Source organism: Phyllobates terribilis, unplaced genomic scaffold, assembly GCF_046119375.1.
Source record: "Phyllobates terribilis strain yellow unplaced genomic scaffold, ASM4611937v1 Scaffold_7__3_contigs__length_470593459, whole genome shotgun sequence".
Taxonomy (NCBI): domain Eukaryota; kingdom Metazoa; phylum Chordata; class Amphibia; order Anura; family Dendrobatidae; genus Phyllobates; species Phyllobates terribilis.
The window spans coordinates 85,168,107-85,189,854 of NW_027362767.1; the positions used below are offsets into that span (position 1 = coordinate 85,168,107).

The window sequence follows — 21,748 nt, forward strand, 5'->3', positions numbered from 1 at the left end:
GTGGTGGTGGAGGCTGAGGATAAGGAGAAGAACATAAAACAGCCGAAATGAGGAAGCGTATACCCATGTGTGGGTTTGAAGCGGTGCATGTGAATACACCTCCCAAAATAACACAGTGCATTTGACTTTATGTTACTCTGCTGTCATTTGGTGGTGATGAGAAGTCTGGTCCAATCCAGCCTTTGTTCATCTTGATAAGGGTCAGCTTATCAGCATTGTCAGTTGACAGGCGAGTGCGCTTATCAGTTATAATTCCCTCAGTGGCACTAAAAACATGCTCCGATAACACGCTAGCGGCAGGGCAGGCCAGGACCTCCAAGGCGTACAGAGCGAGTTCATTCCAAGTGTCCAGCTTGAATACCCAATAAATAAAAGGCACAGAGGAATCACGGAGGACGCTGGTACGGTTGGCAAGGTACTCCCTCACCATTTTTGAAACTTTCCACTCCTTGTGAGAGTACCCCGGGCCTCAGGGTCTGTCCGAACGGAGAGTCTGAGAAAACTGTCCCAGAACGTTGACAGTGTTCCCCTGCCTCTGCTGGATTGGAGTTGCGTCTCTCTCGCCTGTACACCTTGGTTGGGCAACGAACTGTGACCTCTGCCGCTAGCGTGTTCAGATGGGAACTTTTTTAACAGTTCTGCAGCAAGGGCCTTCTGGTACTGCCCCATTTGTGTAGACCTCTCCACCTCAGGAATAAGAGAGTGAAAGTTCTCCTTGTAGCAGGGGTCTAAAAGTGTCACCAACCAGTAATGACTGTCACCCAACATTTTGACAACGCGAGGGTCACGGTTGAGGCAGCTTAACATAAAGTCAGCCATGCGTGCCAGACTGATAACGGGCAAGACTTCCGTGTCCTCACCAAGATGACGACTGACTATGCTCTACTCCTCCTCCTCCTCCTCCCCCCTGTCCTCAGGCCACCCACGCTGAACCGACGGTATGACATTTGTACAGGTACTACCATCTACAGCGCATGACAATAGCTCCTGTTCTTTTTCGCCCTCCTCCTCTCCCTCATTGTCCCCCAATGCACGTTGGGATGAGATGAGGCTGGGCTGTGTGTAATCGACCGCTATAGCTTCTTGATCCATCTCATCATACTCTGGCTGCAATGCCTCCTCTTTAATTCTCTGCAGAGAGCATTGCAAAAGACAGACAAGTGGAATGCTGACGCTAATGATGGCGTCATCGCCACTCACCATCTTGGTGGACTCCTCAAAGTTTGTCAAGATGGTACATACAGTACAGACCAAAAGTTTGGACACACCTTCTCATTTAAAGATTTTTCTGTATTTTCATGACTATGAAAATTGTACATTCACACTGAAGGCATCAAAACTATGAATTAACACATGTGGAATTATATACTTAGCAAAGAAAGTGTGAAACAACTGAAAATATGTCTTATATTCTAGGTTCTTCAAAGTAGCCACCTTTTGCTTTGATGACTGCTTTGCACACTCTTGGCATTCTCTTGATGAGATTCAAGAGGTAGTCACTGGAAATGGTCTCCCAACAATCTTGAAGGAGTTCCCAGAGATGCTTAGCACTTGTTGGCCCTTTTGCCTTCACTCTGCGGTCCAGCTCACCCCAAACCATCTCGATTGGGTTCAGGTCTGGTGACTGTGGAGGCCAGGTCATCTGGCGTAGCACCCCATCACTCTCCTTCTTGGTCAAATAGCCCTTACACAGCCTGGAGGTGTGTTTGGGGTCATTGTCCTGTTGAAAAATAAATGATGGTCCAATTAAACGCAAACCGGATGGAATAGCATGCCGCTGCAAGATGCTGTGGTAGCCATTCTGGTTCAGTATGCCTTCAATTTTGAATAAATCCCCAACAGTGTCACCAGCAAAGCACCCCACACCGTCACACCTCCTCCTCCATGCTTCACGGTGGGAACCAGGCATGTAGAGTCCATCCGTTCACCTTTTCTGCGTCGCACAAAGACACGGTGGTTGGAACCAAAGATCTCAAATTTGGACTCATCAGACCAAAGTACAGATTTCCACTGGTCTAATGTCCATTCCTTGTGTTCTTTAGCCAAAACAAGTCTCTTCTGCTTGTTGCCTGTCTTTAGCAATGGTTTCCTAGCAGATATTTGAAGGCCTGCTGCACAAAGTCTCCTCTTAACAGTTGTTGTAGAGATGTGTCTGCTTCTACAACTCTGTGTGGCATTGACCTGGTCTCTAATCTGAGCTGCTGTTAACCTGCGATTTCTGAGGCTGGTGACTCGGATAAACTTATCCTCAGAAGCAGAAGTGACTCTTGGTCTTCCCTTCCTGGGACGGTCCTCATGTGAGCCAGTTTCTTTGTAGCACTTGATGGTTTTTGCAACTGCACTTGGGGATACATTCAAAGTTTGCCCAATTTTTCAGACTGACTGACTTTCATTTCTTAAAGTAATGATGGCCACTCGTTTTTCTTTACTTAGCTGCTTTTTTCTTGCCATAATACAAATTCTAACAGTCTATTCAGTAGGACTATCAGCTGTGTATCCACCTGACTTCTGCACAACACGACTGATGGTACCGACCCCATTTATAAGGCAAGAAATCCCACTTATTAAACCTGACAGGGCTCACCTGTGTAGTGAAAACCATTTCCAGTGACTACCTCTTGAAGCTCATCAAGAGAATGCCAAGAGTGTGCAAAGCAGTCATCAAAGCAAAAGGTGGCTACTTTGAATAACCTAGAATATAAGACATATTTTCAGTTGTTTCACACTTTTTTGGTAAGTATATAATTCCACATGTGTTAATTCATAGTTTTGATGCCTTCAGTGTGAATGTACAATTTTCATAGTCATGAAAATACAGAAAAATCTTTAAATGAGAAGGTGTGTCCAAACTTTTGGTCTGTACTGTATGTCAGACATCCAGGTCCACTCCTGAAGTCTTATGTGTGGAGTCTGACCTGAATATCGACGGCCTTCTTGCAGCTGGTACTCCACAACTGCTCTTTTCTGCTCTCAAATCCTTTGCAACATGTGGAGGGTAGAGTTCCAACGTGTGGGGACATCACACACCAGTCGGTGTGACGGAAGCTGTAAACGCTGCTGCAACACAGCAAGGGCGGCGGAAGCTGTAGCCGACTTGCGAAAATGAGCTGACAGGCGGCGTACTTTCACGAGCAGATCTGGCAACTCGGGGTACGATTTAAGAAACCGCTGAACCACGAGGTTAAGCACATGAGCCAGACATGGTACGTGTGTGATCTCTCCTCGCCTCAGAGCCGCCACCAGGTTACGGCCATTGTCACACACGACCATGCCTGGATGTAGGTTCAGCAGTCTCAGCCACAGATCTGCCTGCTCCTTCACAGCGGTCCACAACTCACAAGCAGTGTGAGGATTCTCACCTAAGCTTATGAGTTTCAGCACAGCCTGTTGGCGCTTGGCTGAGGCAGTACTGCAGTGATTCCAGCTTGTAACTGATGTGGTGATATCTGAGATGGAGCTGTACACTGTGGGGGCAACTCTGACTGACATAGGGCCCGCAATTCTCGGTGTGGGGAGGATGTGTTCCGTCCCAAGGTCCGACTGGGTCCCGGCTTCCACTATGTTTACCCAGTATGCCGTCAGGGAGATGTACCGTCCCTGGCCACAAGCACTTGTCCACTTGTCTGTTGTCAGGTGGACTCTCCCAGTAACTGCATTGTTGAGGGCACGGCAGATGTTTTGGGACACGTGCTTGTGTAGTGCGGGGATGGCACACCGGGCAAAATAGTGTCGGCTGGGGACCGAGTACCGAGGGACGGTCACCGCCATAAGGTTGCGGAAGGATTCCGTCTCCACCAGCCTAAAAGGCAGCATTTCCAACGCAAGCAGTCGTGAAATGTGCGAATTTAGGGCTGTGGCCTGTGGGGCGTTGGCTGCGAAATTCCGCTTTCGTTCAAAGGTCTGGGATATGGACAATTGAACACTGCGGTGGGACGTGGACGTGGACGTTGATGCTCTTTCTTGAGAAACTGACAGAACAAGTGAAGACTGAGAGGAGGGGGCATCTTTGCATGCAGTATGGACAGGGGATTGCCTTGCCCACTCAACAAGGGGTTCTATTGCACGCACAACAGCAGAAGAAGCAGTGGTGACACCCGCTGACACTGGTCGTGGACCCTGGTGTTCACCCCACATTGTCGGGTGCTTTGCTGCCATGTGCCTGATCATGCTGGTGGTGGTCAGGCTGGTAGTTTTGTCACCCCTGCTGATGCTGGCATGGTAGGTGGTACAAATGGCCTTTTTGGGGTTATCAGCAGAGTCTTTAAAAAAATTCCAGACTCTGGAAGACCTACATGTTGTACTGGCAAAGTCCCTCATGTTGGTGTTACGGGGAACTGTTGCCTGCCTTCTGTGTGCGGCCACCACACTGCTTCTTCCTGCCTGTTCGGGTACTCTGCCTCCCTCACCCTGTGTGCTGCTGGCCTCGCTCTGCATGTCCTCCTGCCACGTTGGGTCAGTTACTAGATCATCCATCACCTCCTCCTCTTCCACTTGTCCACCACGATCCTCCTCCTCACTTCCTGGCAATTGTGTCTCGTCATCGTCCACCTCTTGTGACAAATTGCCAGCGTCGACTTCCTGTGGCCGTGGCTGTTCAAATATTTGGGCATCGCTGCATGGGATCTCCTCTTCCACCACTTCAATCGGAGCAGGCGAGGGGCACAACTCTGGAAATGGACCAGTGAACATCTCTTCAGAGTGTCCATGTGTGGGATCAGTTGCTGTCTGACGACACTCGGCATGGTGGGAGGAAGGAGCATCAGGGTGAGGAGGAGTATGCGGTCGAGACCCATGGCTACTAAGAGTTGACGGCGTGGAAGACAGACCGGAGGTGGTGGTGCCCAGGTAACTGGAATTATTATCTGCTATCCAATTAATAACCTATTCACACTGATCAGTTCGCAATACTGGTGTTGTTCTGTGCTTCCCTAGTAATTCGGTCAAGAAGTGGGAGCGATAAGATGTGGTTGTGGCACATTTTCACCTTGGCCACGGCCCCGTCCTCTGCATGCACCATCACCAGAACTTCCAGTTCCACGTCCCTTGCCACGTGCCTTGCCCATTGTAAAGGAAGTAAAATAGCTTACACTTGCACTATCAATGGAAAAAGGGTAATAAAAAGTAGAATAGAACCATGGAAGAGGAAAACCACAGTTCTATTTCTCTGGCCTACACCCGACTCTTTTAAACAATCTGAACAATCAGGGAGAAACTACTACTGTTTTTCTTTACGGAAAAAATACCAAAAGCTGAATAATAGAGATTTTTTACCGTGGAATGGCAAAACCACAGTTATTGTTTACTGGGGTATACCAGACAATTTTAAATAGATATATTTGCGGCTGAACAGTGAGCGACACACTCAAACTGTTTTCTTTTAGATACAAATGGCCCAAAAGTGGATAATACAGAGGTTTGAACCGTGGAACTGTAAAACCACACTTCTATTCCTCGGGCCTACACCAGACTATTTTCAACAGATATATTTGTGTCTGAAAAATCAGAGACACACTTTTTTCTTTTTTTTTGGGGGGGGGGACGACACCAAAAGTTTAATAAGACGGGTATTTGTACAGTGTGAAGGAGGAAAAAAAAAAGAGGATTTAGATGAAAAAAAAAGGAATTTTCCTGGCCCCCGAGACCTGGAGCTAAGTCCAGCAATTTCAGCAACAGGAGCACACAGGACTGTAATGCAGCATTTGCTGATATAACCACTCTCCTATACAGCCTGCCTGCCTGATATCTGGGATGGATATTAGTCCTGAGAATGACTGTTTGTTTGATCTGGCAGCCTTTACAGACCCTACACTAACTATTTCGCAGTATATATCTCTCCCTAAATCAGCAGCGCTGTCCCTACACTGTCTGATCCCAGCCGTCTGTGTCCAAGATGGCGGCGCCCGGTTTTAAATACTCGATGTGACGCTGTGCGGCCAGCCAATCAATGTAATGCCCACAACCAACATGGCTGGGGCATTACAGTGACTGGCTGGCAATCCCTGCATGTTCATTGGCTCTGTAAAGAGCGCCAAACATGCAGGGCGGAGACCCGAGCTCCCGCCCGAGTAACCCCGAAATGCTCGGTGCTCGCCGAACATCCCGAGTAGCGTGATGCTCAGGCGAGTACCAAGCAGTGTCGAGCATGCTCGCTCAACACTAATAAACACCCTTTAAAAAACTATGTGGGTGTTGCATCACGGACCACGGTCACCCTGGTGATATGGTAGTGGAGGATCAGGAGAAGGAGGAGGACAAGAGCAAATAAACAAAATCAGGAAGCGTATACCCATGTGTGGGTGTGAAAAGGTACATGGGAATACACCTCCAAAGAAAAGACACTGGATTTGAGTTTATGTTAGGCTGCTATCATTCAGTGGTGTTGAGAAGACTGGCCCAATCAAGCTCTTGTTCATTTTTATAAGAGTCAGCCTGCCAGCATTTTCAGTTGACAGGCGGATGCGCTTATCAGTTATAATTCCACCAGCGGCACTAAAAACCCGCTCTGATAAAACACTGGCGGCAGGGCAGGCCAGGACCTCCAAGGCGTAGAGAGCCAGTTCATTCCACGTATCCAGCTTGGATACCCAGTAATTATAAGGCACAGAGGAATCACAGAGGACATTGGTACGGTCGGCAAGATACTCCCTTAGCATCTTCCCAAACTTTGCACTCCTTGTGAGAGTACCCCGCGCCTCAGGGCCTGTGCGATGGGAGGGTCTGAGAAAACTCTCCCAGAACTTTGACAGTGTTCCCCTGCCTCTGCGGAATTGAAGTTGTGTCTCTCTTGCCTGTACTCCTTGGTTGTCCAACGAAGTGTGCCCTCTGCCGCCAGCGTATTCAGATGGGAATTTTTTTAATACACTGTGTTCCAAATTATTATGCAAATAATATTTTCTCAGATTTTCCCAAATTACCTATATAAATTGCAATCATTGTAATTTTCCAGTCAAATAACTATTAGAGTACAATTGAAATGTTTTTGTACAAACTGCCTATGATAACAGTATATTTTAAAAAAAATAAAAAACTCAAACTGCACTCAAAATGCATGTTCCAAATTATTATGCACAGCAGAGTTTTCAACCTTTTCATTTTAATAAAGAACAAAAAAATGGTCATTTTTGAAATTATAAGCATTAGCAGGTTATTACAAACTGAAATCAAACAGTTTTCAACTCAAAACTTTATTCTAGGTGATGTTACATGTAGGGGCGGCCGCTGCCATCAGGTTGCGGAACGCTTCCGTCTCCGAGCCTGAAAGGCAACATTTCAAGCGCAAGCAGTCATGAAATGTGAGAATTTAGTAGTGTGGCCTGTGGGACGTTGGCTGCATATTTGCGCTTGCGTTCCAAGGACTTGGGTATGGACAACTGAACACTGCGCTGGGACAAGGACATGGACATGCTTCCTGATGCTGCTAATTGAGAGTGTGCAACGACAGGTGCAGGGCAGGAGACGTCTTTGCATGCACCATCGACAGGGGACTGGCTTGCATGCACAACAGCTGAAGAAGCAATGGTGCCACCCACAGACACTGTTCCTGGACCCTGGGGTTCGGCCCACAAAGTCGGGTGCTTTGCTGCCATGTGCCTGATCATGCTGGTGGTGGTCAGGCTGGTCGTTTTGCCACCCCTGCAGATTCTGGCCTGGCAGGTGGTGCAAATGGCCTTTTTGGGGTTATCGGCAGAGTCTTTAAAAAACAACCAGACTCGGGAAGTTGTACTGGCAACATCCTTCGTGTTGGTGTTACGGGGGACGGTTGCCTGCCTTCTGTCTGCGGCCACCACACTGTTTCTTCCTGCCTGTTGGGGTGCTCTGCCTGGATTCCTGGATTTCTAGCGCTCTATTATGGAAAGGACATGGCTGTATTCTGCAGTGCCAACAAGCAAATGGCGCAGAAAATGGTGTTCTCTGGATTGCTTTTTAAGCAAATACTGAAGATTAAGATCAAAAGAAATGTATTCCTGGCCCCTGAGACCTGGGCCTTTGTATAGAAATATCTAACAGCAGCAGAAGGCAGAATTGGAATGGAGCCTCTTGTTCTATATGCACTGCAGTCTGCTATATACACTGCCTGCCTATACACCCGCCTGCCTGATATCTCTGCAGATGGATTAGTCCTCAGAAGGACTGTTTGCTAAGATGGATATGTGTAATGTACATTTTTTCTCCCTACACTACCTAATACACGATCAAATCTCTCCCTGATACAGCAGCAGCTCTCCCTACACTGTCTGATCCGGAGTGACTGTGATGAGCATGGCGGCGCCAGGTCTGATATAGACTTGATGATGCTGTGCGACCAGCCAATCACTGTAATGCTCACAACCAACATGGCTACGGCATTACAGTGCATGGCAGGCAATCCGTGCATGTTCATTGGCTCTCTAAAGAGCGACAAACATGCAGGGAGGGGACCCGAGTTCCCGCCCAAGCAACCCGGAAAAACTCGGCGTGCGCCGAGCATCTCGAGCAGTGAGATGCTCAGGCGAGCACCGAGCCGTAGCGAGCATGCTCGCTCATCACTAGAGATAATCTCTAAATCGTTCACAGATAGCCCATTTCAACGCCAGGAACTCCAATGTTCCGGAATGTAGATGGTAATTCTTCTCGACGTCTGTCAATGTTCTAGAATCGTAACCGATGACTCTCAATTTTTCATCTTGATGCTGATACAGGGTAGCTCCCAGTCCAACTTGAGAAGCATCACAATGAAGAACAAATGGTAAGTTGAAATCAGGATATCCCAAGATGGCTGGTTTGACCAGGTAGTCTACTAGTTCTTCCAAAAGCTCTTGGTGGTCTGCTGTCCAGAGAATGGGCTGTTGGGATGAAACGGTGTTGTTTCTTTTAAGCCCGGTCCTACCCACGTTCTTTTTTCTCCGTGGGTGTTGTTGACTCTGTCGCCCCCCCCCCCCCAAGAGGAGGTATAGCGGGCAGCAATCCCGGAGAAGTTCCGAACGTAAGTACAATAGTAGGAGAGGAATCCTAAGATCTGCCTCAACTCCCTGACAGTAAAGGGCCGCTTGTCTTTTAAGGCCTGTACCGGAGCGATTTCTGCTGGGTCCATGATATATCCTTCTCCGGACACGATTTTCCCTAGAAATCTGACTTTCCTTTTGAACAGTTCACACTTCTTGGGGTCAACTTAACTCCATGTTGTTGGTACTGCTGTAATACGGTCCTCACGTGTCCAACATGCTCCCGGAAGGTTTTGCTGTGTACTCCATTGTCATCCAAGTACGGCTGGCAGATATCATTCCTCAATCCTTCCAAACAGGTCTCCATGCTCCTCTGAAATTCTGCTGGAGCTGAACTGAGCCCAAACGGTATGTGGATCCACTCATATAACCCCCACATTGTGATGAATGTTGTCAAGGGTCTACTGGACTCTTCAACAAACCCTTGATGGTATGCTTTACCCTGATCGAGGACATAGAACCAGGTACTTCCTGATAGGCTATCCTGCATATCTTGAATCTTTGGTATCGGGTGCCGATCAGGTACTGACTTTTGGTTTAGTTCCCAGAAATCACAGCAGAGTCTCAACGTACCGTCCTTCTTTATAACACAAACAATAGGAGAGGAAAACGACGACTGACTTTTGGACCCAATCTCTGTTGATTAGATCTTGTAAATACTCTTTCACTTCACGGTGTAATGGTTTCGGCACAGACATGTAACTTCTGGTTACTGGGGTTGTGTCTTTCAAATTGATTTTCAATTGCAACAACAGGATACAGCCTATATTAGAGTCATCTTTAGAGAATGCATAACTCTTCTCTCAGCATCTGTTTTGCTATTGCTATATCTTCAGCATACAAGTGTTCCAGGGATACTGGGGGATCTCAGGACCCTGAGTTGGGTAGTGCAATTTCCTTCCCTGGGCAACTCCTGTTCTTTGGTGGGGAGACTGAATTCAAGGTGGACCCCTGGGCGGGTCTCACATTGGCTGGATATACCATTTTAACAGTTTCAAATTTGACCTAGCACAGTCTTTGGATCAAGTCTAATTTTGTGTTTCATAGTATTCATCACCGGTACTGTCACTCGAGCAAACCCACCAGTAGGAATCATAAGCACAGTCTCACCTTGAACTAGGCCTTCCGGAAGTTCTGAGGAGTCTTTTGGCATGAACAGTCTTTTCTGGAGTTTTCTTCCCAGCTCTATCCGGACTCCACACCTCACCCTCACCATTTTGTTTGCAGGAATGATGGTTGGGCGCCAGCCTACCTTGAGCTCTTTTAGGTTCATTGTATTCTGTGCTTTCTTTACTCTGTGAATCACATTTTATGCCACGGCGTTGGATATGGCAAGCGATGTGGCAATTACATCCACCACCAACGTCCCTGACTTGTGTTTCGTGATGACCTCACTGATTACATTATAACCCAGAATAGGATCCTCTGCCTGTTAGAATCTATGTTGTTTTACTTTTCGCAATCTTTTTGTGGTTTGCTGGCTTCTAGTCTTTTCCTCTGGTGCTGGGTGTCTTGGTCACATGATCTCCCACTCTTTATTACTCAGCACCTGTCTCCCATTTCTTGGTGGACATCAGTGTTGTTACGCTTGTGCTCTGGCTAAGTTGCCTTGTTAGTTCTTTGTGCTTAGGACAATTGATATCCTGAGACTTCTTGTTCCATCAGTTTTGTTCCCTTTAATCTTTATTTCTGCAACTAACTTTTCTGTTAGGAGGTCTACTGTGTTTGCTCACAGTCCTTAGTTCTTTTAGGGACACCCTTTCCCCTTCCTTCAGATCTTCGTTTGAGTTTAGTGCAGGATCGTCGGTGGGGCTATTGACAAGGAATAGGGCACCCACCCCAGCGTAGGATTTAAGCATATTCTCAGTGCAGGGACAGTTTTTCCCTTCTAATCCTTAGTTCTTAGTTGCAGAACATAACACTGCCACGTTCTGATCACTGGTCATGAGAAAAGGTACCAAAAGCTCAATGGTGTTGCTGATCTTCATGGCCCTCATTTGGAAAGTCACTTCCACCCAGCCTATGAAATTGATTTCGGTCTGGTTGACAGCTTTGCCGTGGAGTTCCACTGGTCCTAAGAGTTCTTTTAGCGACCGAAGGCAGGTATGTGGCAGGTAGCGCCTTCTCAATTCTTCATTTAAAAGGCTCGCTTGGGCTCCTGTGTTCCACAGTGCTTTTACCTAGAGGCCATCTAGCTGGCACTGTATAAAACACCTTTCACTGATTAGGCTGATGAGGATATCTTTACTGACCGAGAAATCCTCCTCCTAGGAGTACATCATTTGACCTCCGCACTGGGCATTAAGTAACCGATGCCCGTGTCTCTCTTGCAGCTGTTGTAGACTGGAACACAATTGGGGATAGTACTGACGCAGCCATTTTACCTCATGAGCCGTTCTGGGGTTTGGTGAGATTTGGATTTGCTTCTGAGGCCTCCTCTGTGTTGCGGTTACCAGTCGCCCCGCTCTGGCAACCTCCTGTCTTTTAACCCAAATGACCGTGACCATTGGTATTCCTTGGAATAATGTCCTTCCTCACCACATCTTAGACAGTGGACACACACCGTACTCTGATTTGATGAATGGCACGCTTCACAAGCCGGGTATTTTCTGTTTTGGAACCCACTCCTGGGTCTGAGGGATACAGATTCTGGCCTGGAACGAATCAACTTTTTCACCGCAATCAATTCGGCTCGCAGTTCTCCTATTACTTCCTCCCAGTCAGCGTTGGCGATCCTCTCTTTTGTTGGTGATTGAAGGTTCCCTCTCGGAGGTAGCACTGGAGGGTTTCCATGATGATCTTCGAACTGGCCACCGGGGGTCTCCAACTTCAGCTGACTCATTTTGGTGAGTTTAGAAGCAGAGCCTTTCTTTAACTTCTGTTCGCTCTCTGACTCCAAACTAGCTGCCTCATTCAATTTTTCAATTAGGACTTTGTCCAGAATGCCAGGATCGTCTAGGTACTGTTTCAGCTGCAACTTGATGTCTTTGCTGATTAACCCCATTCCCAATGATCTCAAGAACTTCTTCTGGACTAGTCCAGCATCAAACTTCTCCTCCGCTTCTACATCTCTGGATGCAAACAACAGTCTATCCTTCAGTTCAATTGCTCTGAACAAGAAACTTTGGGGTGATTCGTTATTTTTCTGTGAGAGGTTAATGAGTCAGTGGAACAATTCTGAAGTACTCTCTTCTTTATAGTGCCCTTTTAAAATCATCTTCAGCTGTTCCAAGGTCAATTGACTCTTCATTTCTAGCATACTACGGAGGTTCAGTCCTGGGCTGATCGCTTTCACCACCCCCTTAACGATCTCATCTGGCAGGTAGCCTTTCTGTAAGCCTGCATCGATCTGGTGCAATAAGTTCATATAAGACAGTTTCTCTTTCTGTTCACACTCTCCAATCTGTCCCAGGATCTTGAATTCTTTCCTTATGGTGATTTGTGGTGTTAGAGAGGACTGTCTTCCTGATTTATCTAACCCCAGCAGGGTAAAGGTTCTGTCTGAGTCTGTTACCCGTTCAGAGGTTTTGGTCGATTCCTGCAAGGCTGTTGTTAGGGCTTTGAATTGTTCTTTCAATTCCTGTAGTTCTGTCTGCGGATGGAGATTCTCGCTTTTGGTAATTGGTGCCGCCTCTCCATCCTCCAACTTCAACCTGGTTAGAAACTGTGTTAGCTCCTGGGGGAACGTCACCACGACCTCTTCAGCTTCTTTCTCCCCCAGTTTATCCATTTTTGCTTTAATGGCAGCTAACAGTGTCCTGAGGTTGTGTGCTTTAGAAATCTGTTCTTCTGACATCTTTATATGTTCTGCTACTGTTCTTAATTCTTCACAGGTTAACTGAAGAAGAAGCTTACTAATACTGTCCATTTGTATTTCCACATCCATTGCTGCTAGTGAGTTTTCTTTAGGGCTGGTCCTCTTTAACTGGTATAGTAGAGTTGAATTGAGGTACTGGGCTGCTGTGTTTTTCCAGACACTTTTCCTCTTTTCCATCTACACTCTAATTCCTGCTCAGGATTCCCCGTACGGGCCACCCATGTTACACGCACACCGCTAGGTTCAGATAGGGCGAGATGGGTTTCATGAATTCTTTGGAATCCTAGAGGAGCCGTTACTCAGGGCGACCATAGGCTACAGCTTCTCTCAGGCACACGATAGATTCAATTGCTGACAGACACATCTGACAAGAGTCTTTTTCAACAGTTTAACAGTGGAATTTAATCTGAAGCAGCACGGCCAGTGCAATTCAGGGATACTACAGCCACAATCTTCATTACAATACAGTCTGAGTTTCTTGAGCAACCGGCTCCAGTAACAATACAACAACAACACAGTATTACAGTCTCTTCAGTAGCATAATTCAGCATAGATTAGATCTCTTAGCAGCACAATTCTATGCATACACAACCACAGGCTTTTCCTTCACAAGGACACAATAGTACACAGCATTCTTAATTCTGCATGGAGATGGAGGGGGGAGGGTTTGATGAGGGAGATGATCCCTGCGACACAATTTCTTCCAGTCCTTATCTTCCTGCCCTATAATACTTTGCACTGTTAGTTCAGAGAGTTTATCTGACCTCTGTTTAGTTTCTCTCCTAATCTGAATCCTGTTCAGTTGCCTCCCATCAGATCCAGATAACATAACACCTTTCTCTTCAGCTTCAGCCATACTACAATAACAAGTTTCCCCACAATCCCCCTGGGGCTCTGCTAAAACACTCCCTGTCTCCTGTGACTGTGTTAACTCCTCTAGTTGCTGGATGATTTTGAAGCAACAGCACTACTTCTGCATGTCACATAGAGCTGCCACCAGTTTCTATACAATACAAGCCCCGATCTGTTAACGGGAATTATATCAGGCCAGAAACAAGCTCCTGACGCATGGGAATTAAACGAACAATGGACGTGAGGATTCATGGATCGAGATAAAAGAGCAGCCCAATGTTAAATTATACATTTAATCACCTTAAGGGAACACTAGACAATACACTATATACACAAGGGTTATACATATATAATGGTCAGAGATGCAGATACAATAGTGGTAGGACAACAGGTATAAAAAGATGAATCATGTCAATTATCAGTGATGTCTGACCATGTGTGCGCTGGGTCTCATGGGGGCCTGAGCTTCCAGCCAGTTCCTGGAAGTATGTTACTGTATGTGAGCCCCCTGTTCAAAGTGGCCACATGCATCAGAGAGAGAGACACATACCCTTAGGAAATATAAGCCAGAGTAAGGCTATGTCCCCCTCCTGCCCTCTGGGCTAAACCTGGGTGCCCTACCCGTGCCCCTGGCAGATAATAAATCTGAAACTTCAGATGGGTCATAACCCCTTAATGGGGGGTCCTAGGGAGGTGGTTCTGGTGTCAATGGATCCGGCCGGGCCCAATCTGCGCATGGAGAATAAACACAGATGTACTATTGGTTTACTAATAGTTGTTCTATGTATTTCCATATCCCTAGGTGCTAGACTGAGAAGAGACCCAAGCGGATCTTCACCATGTCCTGGGGATCTCGGAAATATATTTGATGTATGGCTAGGACATATAGTATTTCCATAACTCAATATGAAATTCTTATCTGTCTGAACAAAGGAGACTGCATACCTTGGATTCACAGGGGGTCTTCCTGTAGGAGTTTACTAGCCAGCTGGTGGGGGTGTAAATCCTTTGTCTGGAGCGGTCCAGTGTTTTTGTTACAATTACACATGCATACAGGATGATTGTAAGCTGACATTACATCCCCCCATCCTTCACAACCCCCAATTGCCTGAGATAATGAATACTTCAGCCACTTCATCCTTGTTTACTTCAGATGTGCTATCCATGTATGGACTCGTTTCTTCGCACACATCACCTATGTCAATGCAGATCTACTAACATTAGGACCATAGGTCTGTCTTCTTTTACCACTCTTCCGTATCTGCCTAACAACAAGAATTGAGTTTTTGTCACCCATGCAACTCCTCACCCCATGGTTGACTCCAACGGTCAACCCTATCTGTAGCTACCCAATTGCTGCAGGCTACAAAGCAGACAAAGCAACATTTAAAACATGACAATGCGTTACATAACAAGATATTCAAGGGGAAGTGTTGACAGCTTCTCCACTCCTTTACATACACATGTGAACAGCGCCTTACATGTTGAAGCTGGTATATGTATTTATAACATGAGTGTTAATTATCTGGAGTTTTTTGCAGTTAATCCACAATATTCAGTCGTGGAGGCTCAGGAAAGCAGGAAGGCTATTGTAAGATCTGTCTGCGAGAGCAACAATCTCACCCACTCGTCCTTTGTGCTGGACCGTAAAGTAGCTGCTCAGCTATATGTGGAGCAGAGCCACCGGTTTATATACTGTGAGGTGCCCAAAGTGGGCTGCTCTAATTGGAAAAGAATAATCCTATTACTGAATGAATCTCTTGCCCGCACTCCCGACGAGCTACAATATTACCAAGTTCACAAATCAAAGCAGCTCAAAAAGTTAAGCTCATATCCTCCATCTCGTCAGAAAGAACTTTTAGCAAATTATACTAAAGTGATGTTCACTCGAGATCCCCTGGAGAGAGTTGTTTCAGCCTACAGAGACAAGTTTCTTCATGAAGATGATGTTTACTACAGTAAAGGCTATGCAAATCTGATCAAAAAATCACTTGGGATTCAATCTAAAACAAACCTTACTTTCGAACAGTTTGCCAACTTCATCACTAAAGAAAATCCATCCAATAGAGACACTCACTGGAAGCCAATGTATCAGCTCTTTGATCCATGCAATATCCAATATGATTTCATCGGCAAGTTTGAAACTTTAGTGGAGGATGCAGATTTTGTTTTCAAAACTATAGAAGCTCCCAAATATTTGAAATACCCCACAATGAAACATCACTCTAATGAGTCCCGTACAAATGATGACATAAGCATACATTACCTGGAAATGCTTCCTCCGATCCTCTTTAGGAAATTTCTCAGTGTTTACAGCCTTGACTTCTCCATATTTGATTATAGTCATTATCAAACTAATATTTCTAAGCTCGTTAAAACAACCTAAAGGTATGTTCAAACACGTTTTCACAATGTTTTTTTTTTCTGCGTCCAAAACCAGAATAATAAAACGCTGAAAGAATTGACATACTGCTTCTTGGTAAAAATGCAGCCAGGCTCAGAATTCATCCAGAAAAAAAAGACAGTATGTACATGAGATTTCGGACATCTCATCGATTATGCTGGTACTGTAAACCACTGCTTATTTTACATACCAAGTATGCTGCATAAAATATGCAGCACAAACATCAAGTGTGAACATACCATTACCCTATCAATGGCATATCTTTGACAAGTTAATGTACTGCTTTCATTGTTATGCAGCAATTTAGCGAAATATTTTAATACAACTGCTTTATAATTTTTGATACCCCTGCACAAACATAGATCAAAGAGGCTTGCTAAAACTTGAACAGGTAAAAATGAATGCAAGATCAAAGAAAGAATTCATTGTCTTAATTAATATAGAGAGGATCATAATGATAAAAACAAATATATAAAAAATACATTATGTTTTATATATATATTATTTATAGAGCTCTCTCCATGTATATACTGTACATTTAGCTCCAGAAATATTTGGACGGTGACTGAATCTTGGTGATTAGGGCTCTACATGCCACTATTTTAGATTTAAAATGAAACAACTGAGATGCGATTGAAGTGTAGACTTTCAGATTTAATTAAAGGGGTTGAATAAGAATATCCTTTGAAACGTTTAGGAATTGCAACAATTTTTCTACTAAGCCTCCTCGTTTCAGGGACTCAAAAGTAATTGGACAAATTAACTTTTTTCATAAATAATATGTTCATTTTTAATATTTTGTAGAGAATTCTTTGCAGGCAATGACTGCATGAAGTCCGGAAGCCAATGATGTCATGAAACGCTGGGTTTCCTCCTTTGTGATGCTTTAACAGGCTTTTACATCAGTTGACCCCAGTTCTTGATTGTTTGTGGGTCTTTCTGCCATAAGTTTTGTATTAAGCATGTGAATTGTTGCTCGATGGGGTTGAGATCTGGTGATTGACTTGGCCATTGCAAAATATTCCACTACTTTTCATTTATAAACCCCTGGGTTGCTTTCACAGTATGTTTTGGGTTATTGTCCATCTCTACTGTGAAGCGTCATCCAATCAACCTTGCTGCATTTGGCTGAATCTGAGGAGAAAGTATCGCTCTGTACGCTTCAGAATTCATCCGGCTCCTTCGGTCTTCAGTCACATCATCAATAAACACTAGTGACCAGTGCCATTGTAAGCCATGCATGTCAATGCCATCACACTGCTTCCAGCATGTTTTACAAAGGATGTGGTATGCTTTGGATCATGAGCAGTTCCAAGCTTTCTCCATATTTGTTTCTTTTCCAGAACTGGGTGGCTTCTTTACAAGTTGTTTGGCAAAGTCTTGTCTGGCCTTTCGATTTTTAAGGCTGATTAATGGTTTGCACCCTGTGGTGAACCCTCTGTATTTGCTCTCATGAAGTCTTCTCTTTGTGGTAGTCTTAGATACCGAAACACCTACTTCTTGGAGAGTGTTCTTCTCTTGGGTTGATATTGTGAAGGGGTTTTTCTTCACCATGGAAAGGATTCTGCGATCATCTGCCACTGTTTTCTGTGGCCGTCCAGGCTTTCTTGAGTTTCCAAGCTCACCAGTGCTCTCTTTTGTTTGCAGAATGTACCAAACTGTTGATTTGGCCACTTCTAACATTCCTGCTTATCTCTCTGATGGATTTCTTCTTTTTTTTCAGCCTAATGATTGTCTGTTTTACTTCCATTCAGAGCTCCTTTGATCACATGCCTTTGGAAGTGCATTGGGCTGTAGGTTAAATTGCTGCTAAAGGGGGAAAAAACAAAAAAAACCCTCTTCAATTCTTCTTCTTTAACGAGTGTGAACGAGCTGAGTGCGACCGGAGCGTAAGTGCAAACGGAAGTAAGTGTGTGACTTGTGATTCATTAAAGAGGTATTTGGGATTCCTGCAGCAAATACCTGTGTGAATTGCGGTGAGTTGCTGAATTGTGAACTGCTGAGTGCTTTTCTACCTGTTTAATTTTATTGGGCTTTTTAAAACCTATTTTCTCTCTACAGTTTTACAGTCTCTTATTTTATTGCCTGTGTGTTTAAGGGTTAACTGCATTGCACTTAAATCCTGAGGTGTAGCTATACTCACACGGGGTTAATTAAGGTTCAGGGGTCATAATTAAGGGTTTATAAGTGGCAGCTGGCTCGGGCTTCCAGTCCTTTGGAAGTGCATTGAGCTGTAGGTTGGATTGCTGGTAAAGGTAAAAAAAACTCTTTAAATCTTCTTCCTTAGCAAGTGTGAACGAGCTGTGTGTGACCTGAGCGTAAGTGCAAACAGAAGTAAGTGTGTGACTTGTGATTCAGTGACTTTGGATTCAGAGACTTTGGAAGGGAGGAATTTGGACTGAATTTGTACTGCATTGCTGTCTGTATTTTATTAATTCTTTACTTTTCTTTTTACTTAACATTTCTGTTAAGTAAATGCCACATGTATGCATCTTGCCACATGTATGCAATCCTTGAACAGCCGGTCATGGGCCCATACTGCTGTGCGAGATGTGAGCACGTTGTGTGTTTGGAAGCCCAGGTACTGGATATAAATGAGCAGCTGGCAACACTGAGATCCATAGACAATATGGAAAGGAGTCTGCGGCTCACTGAGCAGCTGCTCACTAGGGTAGATGTGAGGGATGATGGTAGTATGGGGAGCTGCAGGACAGTGAGGTAGCTGAGTGACAGTTAGAAGGTGGGGTGGAAGGAAGAGTGCCAGGGAGGTTAGTCCTGATCTGGCACACCCTAATAAGTTTGCAAAGTTGGCAGATGAGGGAGGTGTCAGTACAAGGGTAGCACTGCTGCAGCAAGGCATGTCCTCTGAAAGCCGGAGGAGTGTCAGCTCCAGTAAGGGGGAAAATAGGAGAGCAGGGCAGGCCAGGCAGGTGCTGGTAGTGGGGAACTCAATTATTAGGGGAACAGATAGGGCGATCTGTCACTAAGACAGGGATCATCGAACAGTGTGCTGCCTACCTGGCGCTAGAGTCCGGCACATCGCTGATCGGGTTGACAGATTACTGGGAAGGGCTGGTGAGGACCCAGCGGTCATGGTGCACATTGGCACAAATGACAAAGTTAGAGGTAGGTGGAAGGTCCTTAAAGATGATTTCAGGGAATTAGGCTGCAAGCTAAAAGCAAGGACCTCCAAGGTAGTATTCTCTGAAATACTGCCTGTACCACGTGCCACGCCAGAGAGGGAACGGGAGATTAGGGAGATAAATAAGTGGCTCAGCAATTGATGTAGGAAGCAGGGTCTTGGGTTCCTGGAGAACTGGGCCAACTTCTCAGTTGGCTACAGGTTCTACACTAGGGACGGGCTGCACCTCAATGGGGAGGGTGCAGCTGTGCTGGGGGAGAAAATGGCTAGAAGGTTGGAGGAGTGTTTAAACTAGGGATTGGGGGGAGGGTATTCATTTTATAGGTGGGGAAGATAGTGCAAATTGTGACCTGGGCTCAAATAAAGAAATTGGGGGTGGGGTTAGAAAAGTCAATATAGTAGGAACTAATAGAGGTACAAAGGGATGCATAAAATGCATGTACACTAATGCCAGAAGCCTCACCAACAAAATAGAGGAATTTAGAATTAATTTTGTTGGAAAATAATTATGACATGGTGGGGATATCTGAGACATGGCTGGACGAGAGCCATGACTGGGCAGTTAATTTACAGGGCTATAGTCTGTTCAGAAATGACTGTACAAACAAGCGAGGGGGGGGTGTTTATATGTAAAATCATCCTTAAAACCCATCTTGCGTGAGAATATATGTGAATCTACTGAAAATGTAGAGTCCCTGTGGGTAGAGATAAAGGGACGGGGAAAAAAGAATGAATTACTGATAGGGGTTTGTTATAAGTCTCCAAAAATAATGAAAGCAGCGGAGATTATCCTCATAAAGCAAATAGATGAAGCAGTGACTCAAGGAGAAGTCATTATTATAGGGGACTTTAACGACCCTGAAATACATTGGGGAACAGAAACCTGTAGTTCAAGCAAAGGTAACAGGTTTTTGACAACTATGAGAGACAATTACCTTTCACAACTGGTTCAGGACCCAACAAGAAGGGGGGCACTGGTAAACCAAATATTAACCAACAGGCCAGATTGCATATCAAATATACAAGTTGGGGGTCACTTGGGTAATAATGATCACAAAATAATAAGTTTTCATGTATACTTTAATAAGATGTGTAGTAGAGGGGTTACAAGGACACTAAACTTCAGGAAGGCAAATTTCCAATGGTTGAGAGATGATCTTAGTGCAATAAACTGGGACGATATCCTGAGACATAAAACTACACAAATAGGAGACATTTATTAGCATCCTGAATAGGACCTGTGCACAATATATACCCTGTGGGAATAAATAAGCTAGAAATAGGAGGAAACCACTATGGCTAAATAGAGCTGTAAGGGGCGCAATAAGTGACAAAAAGAAAGCATTTAGAGAACTAAAGCAAGTAGGTAGTGATGAGGCATTAAATAAATACAGAAAAATGTAATAAATTCTGTAAAAACCAAATCAAGGCAGCAAAGATTGAGACAGAGAGACTCATTGCCAGAGAAAGTTCAATAATCCCAAAATATTCTTTAACTACATAAATAGTAAGAAAATAAAAATTGATAACGTTGGTCCCCTTAAAAATAGTCTGGGTGAAATGGTGGATGAGGATGAGAAAAAAAACAATATGCTAAATGATTTTTTTCAACAGTATTGTAACATACCTGGCGGCGTCCTTGCATAGTGGTCCATCTCCCACTGTGCAAGAACGCGCACTTGATCTCCAGTCCAGTCTGCTAGCCTGGCTTCCCTCCATGCTGTCTGCTTGCCTCTGTGTCTGCTGCTTAAGGGCGGCGCCCAATCACTTCCTGCTTTTTGTACCTGCTGCAGGCACACCCCTTGTGCGTCCTCAGCCTATTGCTGTCTGTCATCTGGTATTTAACCCAGCTGCTCCAATGAATCCCTGCCTGAGCATTGTGTTTCATTCAGTGTGCTCTCTCACTCTGAATGTGCCAGGTCCCTTTCTATGTTTGCTTGCTTGCCTTTCTTGTAGGCTGTATTACCAGTCCTGTCTGAACACGCTCCTTGCCTGTTCGTTCCGCCTTCTAGGGGCTGCATACCTAGACCCGCTCCCGTATCTTGTCTGTCCTGTCTGAACACGCTCCTAGCCTGTTCCTCCCGCCTTCTAGGGGCTGCATACCTAGACCCACTCCTGTATCTTGCTACTGTGTCTGTTCTTGTCTGTATACTCTTCTAGCCTGTTTCCTGAGTTCCTCTATGTCCGTACCTTTCCTTTTTCTGCAGAGTCTGAACTCGTACCTAACTCCTGCTCGTTGTCACTGTACTTCCGTTTGTGAGTTTGTGGTCCACTCGCTACTTCACTGCAAGTACCCTGTGGGTATCTGGTTCTGCCTTTCCCTTCCTGTCTGTTCCGTGTGAACAGAGCCCTGTCCCCTCTGCTCTGCCTTGCTCACCGCTCCGGCGGTTCTAGCCTGCTCTGCCTTTGCTCACTGCTCCGGCAGTCTCGCTCCGCTTTTACCCTTTGCTCACTGCTCCGGCAGTCTCGCTCCGCTCTGACCCTTTGCTCACTGCTCCAGCAGTCTCGCTCCGCTCTGACCCTTTGCTCACTGCTCCGGCAGTCTCGCTCCG

General features: G+C 45.4%; 1 protein-coding gene across 1 annotated transcript in view; it reads left to right on the top strand.

Annotated features, from left to right (window-relative positions):
• The window catches only part of LOC141152890 (carbohydrate sulfotransferase 9-like), a 121,015-nt gene extending 104,979 nt beyond the window's left edge, over nt 1-16,036 (top strand). Inside the window, exon 2 of the mRNA XM_073637537.1 lies at nt 15,192-16,036. Within this exon, the coding sequence (XP_073493638.1) occupies nt 15,192-16,036 (845 nt within the window). The remainder of the gene's footprint in view (nt 1-15,191) is intronic.
• The last annotated feature ends 5,712 nt before the right edge of the window (nt 16,037-21,748 follow it).